Raw genomic sequence first — 13101 nt, forward strand, 5'->3', positions numbered from 1 at the left:
AGATGCCCAATTAAAGTTATTACTCAGTCATTTATAGAATAATAAGTTTTAATGGTGTGTAGGGGGCATTCAATAGTTGTCATTTTGTTAATGACACTAGATGGCGATCAAGTGTTTGTAATGTGTTTAAGTCACGTGATGATGAAGGTCAAATACACTTTTAACCTGTGCTTGTGCCCATAATATTCTAGGTTCTGTTTTATTTGTTGCCTGCACTGCCATCTGGACAATAAATGGACTGGCATTTCCAAATTATTTTCAATATATTGCCAATGTGTTTTTTTTAGGACTAGTTGTTTCAGTTTGATATTTTTCCCAATAAATGACCATATTAAACAAGGTTAAACAAGTCTTTGACAGATTCCTAAAATGATTGTGTTTTTTTCTTTATCAGGTGGTGTAATATATGAGTTAAGCACTATCCATCGATTTTATGTTATTCCAACAATTATTTTAATGTGGTGACTGACATTCCTACTCTGCCTTAACTTGTTAAATATGCCATAAATTCCACATTAACACCTTCAATTTGGAGCCATGTGATATTTTACTACAGAACCTGTTGTCTGAAAAACAAAATTATATTCTTAAGATTTTATTATTTTAGCCTAGTTTTACAATTATAAACCAAAATAACGCATTTGTGAATGACTGTCTGCCACACAGATTTTGTTTTTTATTTTAAAACCATTTTAAATGTTAAAACACAGAATAAGAAACTTGGAAAAAACTAAACGATTTTTGAAGCTTTTCAACTTTTTATAATTGAATGCCCATTCTTTATTTTTGTTATTGTATTTATTTGTATTTAATTATGTTAAATTGATGTTCATTTTTATTTTATTTGATAGATCTCTGTTTTATTTTATGTTTGTGGCGTCTTTGTTATTGTATTAATCTCGGATTTAAGGAGTTTGCTTGTTAATACTTCATATGTTTTTCTGTAGATTTATAAAGTAGTTTATTAAATAAATAAAAAGTGTCACATGAGAGGGCACTGGGCTCGAGCCACCCGTAATAACAGTTGTGAGCGCGCACTCTGACTGGAGCGCGGCCACGGAGAAAGAACTATTGCTCGTACACGAGAAGGCTGCTGATAAGGTGTTCGGAACAAACTAACCTCGATCCTGTCAGAAAAACAATCGTATGGTTGAAAGGTTTTACAACTTTAATAATTGCAGCAACTCATCAAACAACACACCTGAGCATCGCTTACTCTTGTTTAACTCCTAATGGGATGCAGGGACTTCCGGCGAATCCTCGCTCTGATAGGACAGCGGTCGGACGTGACGACATGTGTTGTGTATTGAGAGGGAGTTTGGATCCGTGCTCGTGGATCGCGGGAATTAAAAAGGTTCTTTTCCTATAAAACGGCGATCGGAAGATACAGCAGCGGGTTTGGACTTCGGTACAGTGAAGTCACTTCTATTCTATGAGTTTGTGAGCAGTTGAACTTTATTTTCTGTGATTTAATGACATTAACAGATGCGATCCATTGTTAGCACGCAACACACAGAGGTGAAGTGAAGTCTGGTGATATAATATCTTATTATTATCTAACCCTAAAATAAATATACACATGAGCGAACAAGAGTCACGTGACAATGTGAAATAGTATAAATAAAAAACATCTGAATGTGTTCGGTTTATAAGTCTGACACAATGTTTTCAGTGTTACGCAGGTCTTTGGTTCTTTAAGCTTTATTTGATATTTGAATGGTGACTAATGGTGAGATGTCTGTTTTTCAGCCTTCGGGTTTGATGACATCATAGACGTGCGTTTAATTTGAAGAATATGCCTGAAATCAAACTCAAGCATGTTGTGTCCTGCAGCAGTGAGGATCATGTAAGCCGTCTTTTATCATTCTGAGTCTTTCTAAAGCCTAAACAACGAATGTTCAATGATGTACAGACACATGGAGAATCAGAATAAGAGGACAGTGTTTGTGTTGTGCTGATGTTGAATGAATATTTGAAATTGTTTGGTCACAGACTCACAAGGCGGACAACCTCTTGAGCTCTGACACTTACAGAAAGTGGAAGGCTGTGAAACCCGGAGAGAAGCAAACTTCAGTGATTCTTCAAGTACGTCTGTTTTATTTTCATCTTGTTCACAATAATGTCACTACATTCTACCATCACTGATCGGTTTATTTCCGCATAGCACAGTGTGTGATTGTTTGATAAGTCTGCTTATAAGACATGAAGATACGCTGATAAGAGACATTCAGATTTTACTCTACAGTATATGGTATAGAGTCAGTGTCCAGGGCGCGGAGGTGATATAAATAAACTGCTTTTACAGCGTGAGACCTTCTGGATTTCCACATTGGCCACGCTATCTCCAGAGGATTAAATTAAGACTTTTTGGGATGGTTTCATTATTTAAAGATTGTTTTGTGCATGTGCGTGTATTTTGTATAAGTTTTATTTAAATTGTATAGTTTGAATAAGACTTTTTTCATATATATATTTATTTCATCATTGATCGTTCACCACCTGGTGGTCTACCTTAAAAAAGGGGGTCATTACTGTTGTTGATTTGTCTGATGAAGAGCCTGTGTGCTTGAAACGTTACACACCACGCTATAGTCTTTAAATCAATCATTTTTTGGAGCTTTGGTGTGTTGACTTGTGTATATAATCCTTCATTGTTTTTGTCGGTCGAGCACCCATTAGAGTTTGATGTGCGTGCTTTCGTCCTCTTTTTGATGTTTGTTTGCTTGACATGCCCAGAATGTGCTTTGTGCAACACAGTACAGTGCACAGATTCAGTGTGTATGACTTTACCTTTACATAGATTGTTTCATATTTTCGACGACATGTCTTCAGATCGATCACAGTGTTCTCGGTCTCTCTTGTGTCTTCAGTTTGAAAAGGAAGAGCAGATTCACAGTATAGATATTGGCAATGAAGGTTCTGCTTTCATTGAGGTCCTCGTAGGACATTCCACGTCAGTCAAAGATCAAGATTTTGAGGTATGAACTTGCAGGCTTTAAATGATCTGCTGTATTTATATATCTGTTAACGGAGTATTGAGTGATTGATCTGATAATAGCCGTCGATGTGTGCGTGTCTTTATTTTTGTCTCTTGTAGGTTCTGTTGGTCACGTCGTCGTTCATGTCCCCGACAGAGAGCCGGAACGGCACAAACACAAACCGAGTGCGTTTCTTCGGCCCAAGCCAGCTGGTGAAAGCTACGGGACAGGAGAAATGGGACCGAGTGAAAATTGTGTGCACTCAGCCGTACAGTAAGGTAAAACACTGTCCAAACTCACACAAATTACAGCAGCACCTCCGAAGGTGATGTATTTGACTATTTACATTCAGAAAATATGTCGTGTTTTACACCTTTACGGCACTTTTGATCAAACATTATAAAACATTTTTTCATGTGCGTGTAAAATTGCTGTGACTGTTAATAGAGGTTTTTGAATGATGTTTGGTTTTGTTTGTATCTGCAGACAATGGCTTATGGTATCACCTTTATAAAGTTTCACTCGCCGCCGGACGGCAGTGAAGAAGCGGCCACATCTCCAGCTGTAAGTGTGTGTTTCTCTGTGTTAAACCTGCTTCACTTTGTCTTCTCAAACTGAATCTCAAACTTTTGACAGAAACTAACCAAACTGGGTCAGTTCCGGGTCAAAGACGAGTCCCCGTCGTCCAGCTCCAGTATTCAGCCCGGCAGTCTGTTCTTCAACCGAGAGAGCTCCTCTAAACCTTCCACGGGCCTTAAAGGTACAACACCACACAATCACCTGACTCGGATCACATATTCATTTAGAAAAAATTTGCACACCATCCACCCTACATAGTATTCCGAAGTAGAACTAGAATGTCCCAAATCACCGTAGTATGATCCCCGAATGGTCTACTAACGGCTGACATAACCCACGACTCACCATGAGGAGGCGGAGCTTAGTGACACTCCACTGCATTAATAAATGACATAACTGATGTGTCACTAAATTAACAAATATACAGTAAACATTACATAGGAAATAATGAATGAATACCTGCCTTAATGGAAAGAAGATCTGTATTTTGATGTGTGTAACAGTTAGTGGTTACAATGTTGTCTAGGCAACAACGGCGTCTTCCACTACCTGTTAGTCTGTCCAAGTGTGTGCGTATTGTTTTGCTACACAATAAAACGCATATACTTTACTTTTCCCTTAAAAAAAAAAAACACTGCATACTTCTAGTGCATAGTATAAGTAGGCGATTTGGGACGCAGCAACGGTCCAGAATAACAGTAAGCGTTATTCACTAAAGCTCATCCAGACGTTTATAATAAACTCCTATCTCGCATACAGATGGAATGTTGAGGATCATTTTCATGATCTTTTCTCTGTGTGACACGTTGTGTTTGTCTGTACCAGCATCTCCTCAGAACGTCAAGCTGAGTTATGCAGCGGCCGCTCTGAAGACTGAAGGTTCATCTGCTCAGAGTTCCAACAGTACCGCATCACAGCAGGTAGCGGTACGCCTCAAATCAACCGCACGTACATATAAACAGATCACACCGCTCTGTTTCGCCCTGTTCACAGCGACAGAGTGACATTCATTTCAATGGTAGCTTAGCGACATCCAGCGACACTACTCATGTCAGTATTGTTCATGTGCCATCTGATGAGCTTCTCTGTGTCTTTCTTAGGCTCCTGTAAAGAGAAAGTTTGAGTTCAGTAAAGAGCGTCTGGATGCCCCGGGTCCCCCGTCCAAACGTCCCACTGGCTCATCTGAACCCAGCTCGACGACACCAAAATCTAAAGCAAGAACCAGTCTGAGTCCCAGCAGTAAACGTGAGAGAAACACTGTTCATATATAAAACATTGACTCCAGCGTTCCTCGTTCAATAAAAAAGGTTTTAAATGTAAATTGGTTTCTGTGGTCATTGACACAATGCAATTCTCAAATATGTGTCATTTCATTTCTAGCTTCTCCAGGCCAGAAGACAGAAGAAAAGAAGAAAGAGAGTCCAAAATCCAAGCCAGAACCTAAAGCCAAACCCAAGAGTAAAGCAGCAGAACCGCTGGCTTTGAATCGTATCATGGAGGGGGTGGTGTTTGTTCTGAGCGGCTTTCAGAACCCTTTCCGTGGAGAGCTGAGGGATAAAGCGCTGGCCATGGGAGCTCGATACCGACCTGACTGGACCTCAGACGCCACACACCTCATGTAAGAAAGTTCAAACGCTCCAGGCTCAAAAACAAATCAAGTGTCACCTCAGTAGAAATAAAACATAGATTTGAGTCTCCTCTGAATGACTTACCTGTTGGAAAATCAGCAAATCCTGGTTTGGTATTCATCAGGTGTAACGGCAGGTCGATGAGAGCATTTCGTTCAGGTTTGTTCGAGCAAGTAGATGTGCATTACAATAAGAAAACCATGTTTCTGTGAGATATGTGAGTGATGTAAGAGTGCTCTCAGATCAGTTTATTTCAGTATTTACAGATGGGATGTAAAGTGTGTTTGTTGTTCAGGTGAACTGAATGCTTTTCTCTCGAGCAGATGTGCGTTCTCCAACACACCCAAATACAGTCAAGTGAAATCAGCCGGAGGAATCATCGTCAGGAAAGAGTGGGTACTCGACTGTCACAAACGAAAAGACAAGATCCCACTCAAACGGTAAGAAGCATGTCCTTCATCATGTGTGCTGTCAAATATGTCGGTAACACTTCAAAATAAAGTTCTATTAGTTAACATTAGTAAATGCTTTGCTTAAAATGAACAGTATCGTTTTTCAGCATTTATTAAAACTTGTTAATGTTATTCGTGTTAGTTCATTGTGCATTAGCTTATGTTAACAGTGACAAGATCGGATTTAAAAAATGTATTAGTAAATACTGAAATTAGCACGAATTAAAGGGACAGTTCACCCAAAAATTACAATTCTGTCATTTCCTCGCCTTCGAATTGTTCCAAATCTGTATACACTTATTTATTCAGATGAACACATTGAAAGATATTTTAAAGAATGCTTGTAACCAAACAGACCTTGGACCCATAGTAGGAAAATATACAATGATAGTCAAAAGTGACCTAGACCTGCTGTCCTACATTCTTCAAAATATCTTCTTTTGTGTTCAACAGGACAAAGAAATGATAAATTAATATTTCCTGCTGTGAGAGTCAATGGGGGGCAAAGTCTTGTCTGCTTGTCTGTGTTCATCAGAAAAAATAAATTTATATGGATGAACCCTTTTTTTTATATAGATGTGAACTGTCCCTTTAATATTAATAAATTCTTTAGAAGTATTGTTCTTTGTTAGTTTATGTTAGCTAATCTTATAAAATAATTGTTATCAAAATAGTATTGTAAAGTGTTACAAATAGTTCATAAAATCCAACAACATCTGTCTGTCTCTCTGTTGAGTGTCTCTGCAGACATGTGTCCACTAATATGAATGATTGTTTTCAATCTATTTGTTTAAAACCTTTATACCCGCTGCTCACACAAGATGATTGATCATAGGTGTGTAAACATGTTTGTCTGCATACAGAATCACTGATTTGCTTTTTTTTGTACATTATTTTCTAAGGATTACAACAGACAGTTTCTTTAACCACACACAATATAATATACGATTCACAGTCATTAACTTCAGTTGTCACATAGAGAGCTGGACTTTGTAAGTTAGTATACTGAGCCCATGACAGAGACATTTGGATTCATTTCAACTGCATCATGCCGAGTTACCTGTCAAATATTGTCAAAGAGGTGAACAACAGTTTTGTGTTCTTTCTCCGGCTGCATGTGCGATTGCCACGCTTGTTTCTCTGTTCACAAAGTCTAGGGATGGTAACCATAAATCAGTGATTCAAGTTTATTTACAGTCGATTATTCAACATCATATGCTTATCCTAAAATCATTTAAACTTGAAAAAATCATGCTAAAAAAAGCTTTTGCTTTGTAAAAACATGAACACATTAAGCACATTTAAATCCATATTTCAAATACTTGTACATGACTCATTTCATACAAATTTCTTATTAAGAGGACTTGTGTATTTGTGTCCGATGCATTTGTGGTATTCAAGATGAAACCGTAGTTGAGTCCTGTGCTGTTGTGTTGGTGTAGCATTGGTGCGTTGTGTTAGTGAAGGTTTGTTTAGTGTTCTTTTGTTTTCAGGCGGCAGCGTCCTCGTGTGTCTGCCTCTATTGTGATGCTTGGAGTGCCTCCTCACATGATGTATTCTGTGTTTAAAAGCTACATCTGCCATGAGTAATTAAAACAGACACTTCCTTTGAAGATGAGCAGAGAGGATCTGTCCTTGCACACGCACGCTTCAGCTGAACCGTTCACCAGTGCATGTTATTACACGCTGTCCTCGTAGCTTTCACAATCCCCTTTACTTTTCCTGGAATCTCTCTCGCGTCTCCATCCAGCGCTCGCTGTGCTCAGTTCTCCTGGTGTTTTTCAGGTATCAGATGGACGGAGGCGAGTCCAGTTCTGAAAGTGATGCAGAAGAAGAGGAGAGTGAAGCGGAAACAGAGCAAGTGGTACATTTCACCACAAACTTTATCATTAAATATAAAGAGCTGTAGGACTTTCTGAAGTTGTGCTGTTGCCATGGTGAACGCCTCCTCAGTTAACTGATTTCTGCAGAAATTACACGAGTGGCGTTAATGAGAAATGCATCTCATCCTCCCTTAGAAAACTCCAGAAAAGAGACATGTGACCCCACAAAAGCAGCCAATCAAAAAAGAGGAGGATGAGTACGGAGGTTCAACAGATGCAGAAGCCCCAGGTAAACCGACCTACAGCAGTCAGACATTTCTCAAACCGTGTGATGTTTTGTGGCCAAAACGTAATCTAGAATCCTGTGGAATAGAGTCCCTCTAGATTATTTCCGATAACGTGCAAAATGAATAACAATTAAATAAAATTAGCTAGCATGTTAAAAGTGTGTTTAGCCATTATTATTTTAGGGTAAATAAACTATTGTTTTGAAGTTCTGAATAATCATCTGCAAATTTAAGGGCTTTTTTCATTTGGTTTGCAAATATTTGACTGAAACGGGATTTTTAATGGTCAAGATTAAGAAAGTGATTGCTGGATGTCACACAAATGTCATTTCGGTAAATGACATGCTCCGTAAAGATTTCCATCTACTCTTGACCCCAAGGCCCGGTCTCTCACTGAAATAATTTATCATTACCATGTTAACCTGTTTGCCATGAGGTCCCTTCACTCCAGCTTCATGTCACAGCGTTACGAGGGAGGAGACGCCGGTTTAATGAAGAGCTTGTTAAAAAACAATAGAACCGAGAGCGAGGGATGATTGGAGAGGCTGGAAGATCCGTGGAAGAGTGGAGACTTGGCCATGTTTCTCATTTCTATGTTAATTGAGTCCACAAGAGCTTCTGAGGCCAAACCTCGTTCCTGCAGGATGTGTTTATGCAACTTCGATTCATTACACATCAACGCTGCTTCATTATTATCATTAGTGATGGATGATATGATGGTGTGCACGGATGTTGCAAAATATTTGCTAGGCTGTCGATGGGCAGAGATGCTTTACATTATTTAACAAGTTTTACAGAATTTGTAAATACTTGATGTGAGGCTAAGCCATTATACAGCAGCACCACAAGGAATAAAATAATGTAGAACATACAAAAAAGTACAACACTTTAGACTGTTTTCAAAACGTTCCTGTACTTGCGCACTTTTATAGCCAAAACTTAATTTAGAATTCTATAGAATAGAGTCCCTGTAGATTATTTCTGATAACGTGCAAAATAAATAACTAGTAAATGACATTAGCTAGCATGTTAAACGAATGTGTAGCCATTATTATTTTGGGTTGCCAGTAGAAGAACCGTTACTCGGCCAAATTTTTACAAATCCTTTATTTATTACAATTGTTATACAATAACCTATTAATTTAAATTAGCATTAAAATAGATTAAAACTAATAATTAAAGAGTAGTCTTTGTGTATATGTATATAAATATATATATTTAAATTGTTTCATTGGACACGTACGCCTGGACTGCAGTTAACTTCCGGTTTGTGTTTGGCTAGTGTCTACTATTCGAACAATTTAAAGTATTTAATTTGTTAATATAAATATTTAGTAATATTTTATTGAATAATAATCATATTAAATAAACAATTTGTTGAATTTTGTTGTATGGTTATTTTATTAAAGAAACAATTTGGATGCGTCCGAAATCGCCTGCTTCCATTCTATATAGTAAATAGAAAATGAGTCATGAATAGTATGTCAGAAACCTCAGTATGCAAAAAACAGTAGGCGAGAAATACCTGGATGGTCTACTACTTCCACAGAGATTGGTGAGTGCGGATCGGATGAACACTTGTCTATCCCCTGATGCCACGGGAGCTGAGCAACGGTCATATTTCAAAAGTAAATCAAATATATATTGCCAATAAATGAGTTTCTCATGAATAAATTATGTTTTTATCAACGCTCAGTTTGTTGTTAGGGGTTAGGGTCACATGACCATAAAACATGGCGGACGCAGTACGTCCCAAACGTATTCATACAACACCCACTCATGCTATTTAGAACTTACTGTTTGAACAGCTGGTAGTACGCACTGAATTTGAATAAGTATCTTAACTGTCACAGTATGCAGCCTTGGTGAATGGGTCCTGTAGTTTGGTCACATTTAAAGAAAGCATATGGTACGTAGCGTATGCCATCTAGTGGTTTAGCTTGGATTCGCAGTCCACAGTCAAAATATTGGAGAGACAAGTTTAGCCAACACTTCTTCTCTGTATCTTTTGCTTGTTATCAGAAGTAATTTACAGCCTCAATTGTTACTCTATATTGAATGTGTACCCGAAGTTAAGGGTGGTACACCAACCCGCGCATGCGCACTTTGAAACCGTTTATACAGTATATATATATATATATATTAGTATATTTACAGAAGAAAATTATTAATTGGATTATTAAAAATATGTCTTTAATTGACACAAATAACTGTGATGATATGTGTGCGTATGATGTGATGATCTGTGTTTTTGTTAAACAGAGGAGGAGGGGGACTCTGGTATGGACACTGAAGATGAGCTGAACAGGTAACACACGTTAATGTGATGACATCATCATGTGTTTGTCTGTGGTCAGAAGGCCTGTTCTTCTCCCTCCTCAATTCTCTTGAAATGATGTTTATTCAAGCTCATGAGTAATGTTGTCTAACAGCTCAAACAGACTTGAGTTTGTCATATACAAATAAAATGTATTCTGCACATCTTTCCAAAAATTGGCAAATAAAACGCTTAAGTCTGATGAGACACAAAACTGTCCTGATGTCTCTGAAGACACTGATACGCAGCGCAAGTTTAGATTTTGTCTGTCGTGTTTGATGGATGACGTTGTGATGTTTCAGGGTGGAGATGGAGAGGAAGAGGAAAGGAAACGTCGCTGACGTTAAAGATGAAGATCCGTTCGGCGGCTCCACTGATGAGAACACAGACGCTGAGGAAGAGGAGGATAAACCCATCCCTGAACTGCCAGGTCATACGGTTTTCACACAGACGCATGAAGAGTCAGCCAGCATCTGTCTCTCCTCGTCTAAATGTTTGTTTCATCCTTCAGATTTCCTGACAGGAAAGTTCTTCTATCTGTACGGCACGTTCCCCGACAACCAGAAGAGACAACTTCAGCGCTACATCGTCGCCTTCAACGGGTGAGAGCCGGGCGTTTAATGACAGTATTATGTGTGTTGAGTGGTGTTCTGGCTGTCATCCGCGTCAACACATTAGCGTGGAGAGGTTGTAGGTGGAGCGTGACCGATGAAATCCTCTGCTCTCTGCTTCATTCTTCAGAGCTGTTGAAGACTACATGAGTGAGAAGGTTCAGTTTGTCGTCACCAGTCAAGGATGGGATGAATCCTTCGAGGATGTGAGTGCTGAACCTTTTTCCCTGTTTTTTTACTTCGCTCATTCGTGAAACTCTTCTTCATGAAAAAAAGAAGAATGTTCTTAAGATCAATTCTAGGGACTTCATAAGAATGTTCCTAAGTGACATTCTCAAACTTTTCATAGGGCGGATTCACATTTTGGGTCTTTTGCGCGCACAAGTTCGTCATTTTAAATGTAGACACGCGGCAGGTGCACCCACATAGGGAGCGACAATCAGTCGAATCGGTCGACGCCGCATCGAGATGGAAATACTTGCCGTTCGCACCAGCAGGTCATTTAACTAGAGAAAGCGGCGTGGCTCACGTTTTCTGCGCAGTTTTAGACGCAAAATGTGAATCACCCCTTAAGAAGTCCTCAAATATTTTCTGAAGAACATATTATTTTTTTCCGTAAGAATAAATGCGATTTTTTTTTTATTATTTAACTCGTCTGCTCGTGTGGTAACTGTATATATTCATGTATACAATAAACTTTATCTGTGTAACAATAAAGCGTCACACATTCATATATATATATATATATTTATATATAAAAAGAGTTTGGTTCCAAAATGAGATGACTCCATTCTAAAGAAAATCTAAAATGATGTTTCTTTTATTGTGTATTCCAATGAATATCAATCAAACTGCAGTCGGTTTGTTTTGATTTAAGCCATAATAACTCAAATAATACTGCATACTAACACAATAAAACGCAATAAAAACATGATTCATTTTTTTTATATCATTTTGTAATCTAAATCTTCATGTAGAGTATATTAGCATGTGAAACATGTTTTAAGAAAATATTTACGACCGCTTTTATTTTGAGGGATTGGTTTCTTCTTAATTTTTTTCCCCAAGATCAATCATCAGGAATTCATAACATTCCTAACTTTTTTTAAATTAGAACGTGAGAAAAAAAATGATGTCTGTGTAGAAGAATTTTTTTCTCAACATTGTTTTGTGAATCCGGCCCCTGGTGTTTAAAAGCGTACAGAAAATCGGACTCATTCATCATTTTTCCACCCTCACATGTTTGCAACCTGTAGGCAAGTATTTTTTCAGTGGAACACAAAAGAAGATATTTTGAGAAATGTCTCCGTGGTTCAGTGTCGTTTAGGTTCAGTTTATTTAGCTTTGGTGTGTTGCTTTTTAAAGAACCAAGTGAATGTGACTGTGACCCACCCTCAGTCTGAATGTGGTTTATGAGCACTAGTAAACAGCACTATCGAGTGCCCTCATTCATCGCTCCAGTTTGTGATTGACCCTTCTTCATCATTTTTAAATGAAAGTTAAAGTGAAATGAGATTTATGTAGATTTGCTTCTGATTGAAATGAAAAGCTCTCTTGTCTTCTGTTTTAAACATCTTATCAATGAAGGCTCTTTCTTCTTTTCATTTTGTGTCTTGAACAGGCTCTGATGGAAAATGGAAATCTGTGCTTTGTGAAGCCGTCCTGGATACTGGCCATTAATGACAGACAGAAGATGTTGCCCTATCAGCCCCACACTGTTGTACCTTAAGAAAGATTAGCATGTGTTGTAGATTCCAGCTGTCTCAAAGCCCTCCATCATTTACTCCTCCTTTGTTCATCACTTTCTTCTTTGGGACACACAAGATGTTGAACAGACTGTCGAGTCGTTCTTAAAATGAAATGTGATGGTGATTTTCCATGGTCTTCTAAACATCTCTCTTTGTGCTTCATTCAGGAAGTTTATGATAATCTGAACGTCGACATGTGTCACGTGATTCAGACTAAACCGCACACGGCAGCTGAGATTAAAGACACGCTGATTTATATTCATGAGCGCTTCACCGGCCGTCCAGAAGTGCATTTGATAAGATGTTATGAATCCTTTTAAATATTCATTTTAAAGACTGAACGCAAGTCTCTGATCAGAGCACGTTGATTCATATTCATATGTGAAGTGAATTATTAATAGCTGCTCTGTGTTCATACTGGTTGCCCTCATTAGTGGCTATAAACCCCAGACGTGTCTCAACATCTGTAGGTGTGTCTTTATGGTGAATATTCATAACATCCTCCCTCGAGAATGAGAAGTTTGGAAGAAAAGCTCATTGTTCTGTTTTTCAATGTCCCAAAATAGTATTTAATATGTTTCTGGACTCATTGTGTTTGTTTTGGTTTCTCTGTAGATTCTCTTTGTTTTCTTGGTTGAATAGTCTCTTAATAAAGTTTTAAGATATACCTTGTACTCG

General features: G+C 38.2%; 1 protein-coding gene across 4 annotated transcripts; it reads left to right on the forward strand.

Annotated features, from left to right (window-relative positions):
* The first annotated feature begins 1100 nt into the window (after window positions 1-1100).
* On the forward strand, window positions 1101-13090 carry xrcc1 (X-ray repair complementing defective repair in Chinese hamster cells 1). 4 transcript variants are annotated; one of them, XM_056763314.1, is made up of 18 exons: window positions 1101-1440; window positions 1750-1846; window positions 1993-2085; window positions 2871-2978; window positions 3098-3256; window positions 3465-3542; window positions 3615-3738; window positions 4383-4483; window positions 4658-4802; window positions 4938-5175; window positions 5509-5625; window positions 7423-7501; window positions 7656-7749; window positions 10010-10055; window positions 10367-10494; window positions 10576-10666; window positions 10806-10881; window positions 12297-13090. In XM_056763314.1, the coding sequence occupies exons 2-18, from the start codon at window positions 1796-1798 to the stop codon at window positions 12402-12404; spliced, it is 1836 nt and encodes a 611-aa protein (XP_056619292.1). In that variant the 5' UTR covers window positions 1101-1440; window positions 1750-1795; the 3' UTR covers window positions 12405-13090. The 4 variants fall into 4 exon arrangements, with proteins under 4 accessions (XP_056619292.1, XP_056619291.1, XP_056619294.1 ...); XM_056763313.1 differs by having other exon boundaries at window positions 1102-1408; XM_056763316.1 differs by having other exon boundaries at window positions 1103-1408; window positions 4383-4477.
* The last annotated feature ends 11 nt before the right edge of the window (window positions 13091-13101 follow it).

Source organism: Triplophysa dalaica, chromosome 12, assembly GCF_015846415.1.
Source record: "Triplophysa dalaica isolate WHDGS20190420 chromosome 12, ASM1584641v1, whole genome shotgun sequence".
Classification (NCBI taxonomy): domain Eukaryota; kingdom Metazoa; phylum Chordata; class Actinopteri; order Cypriniformes; family Nemacheilidae; genus Triplophysa; species Triplophysa dalaica.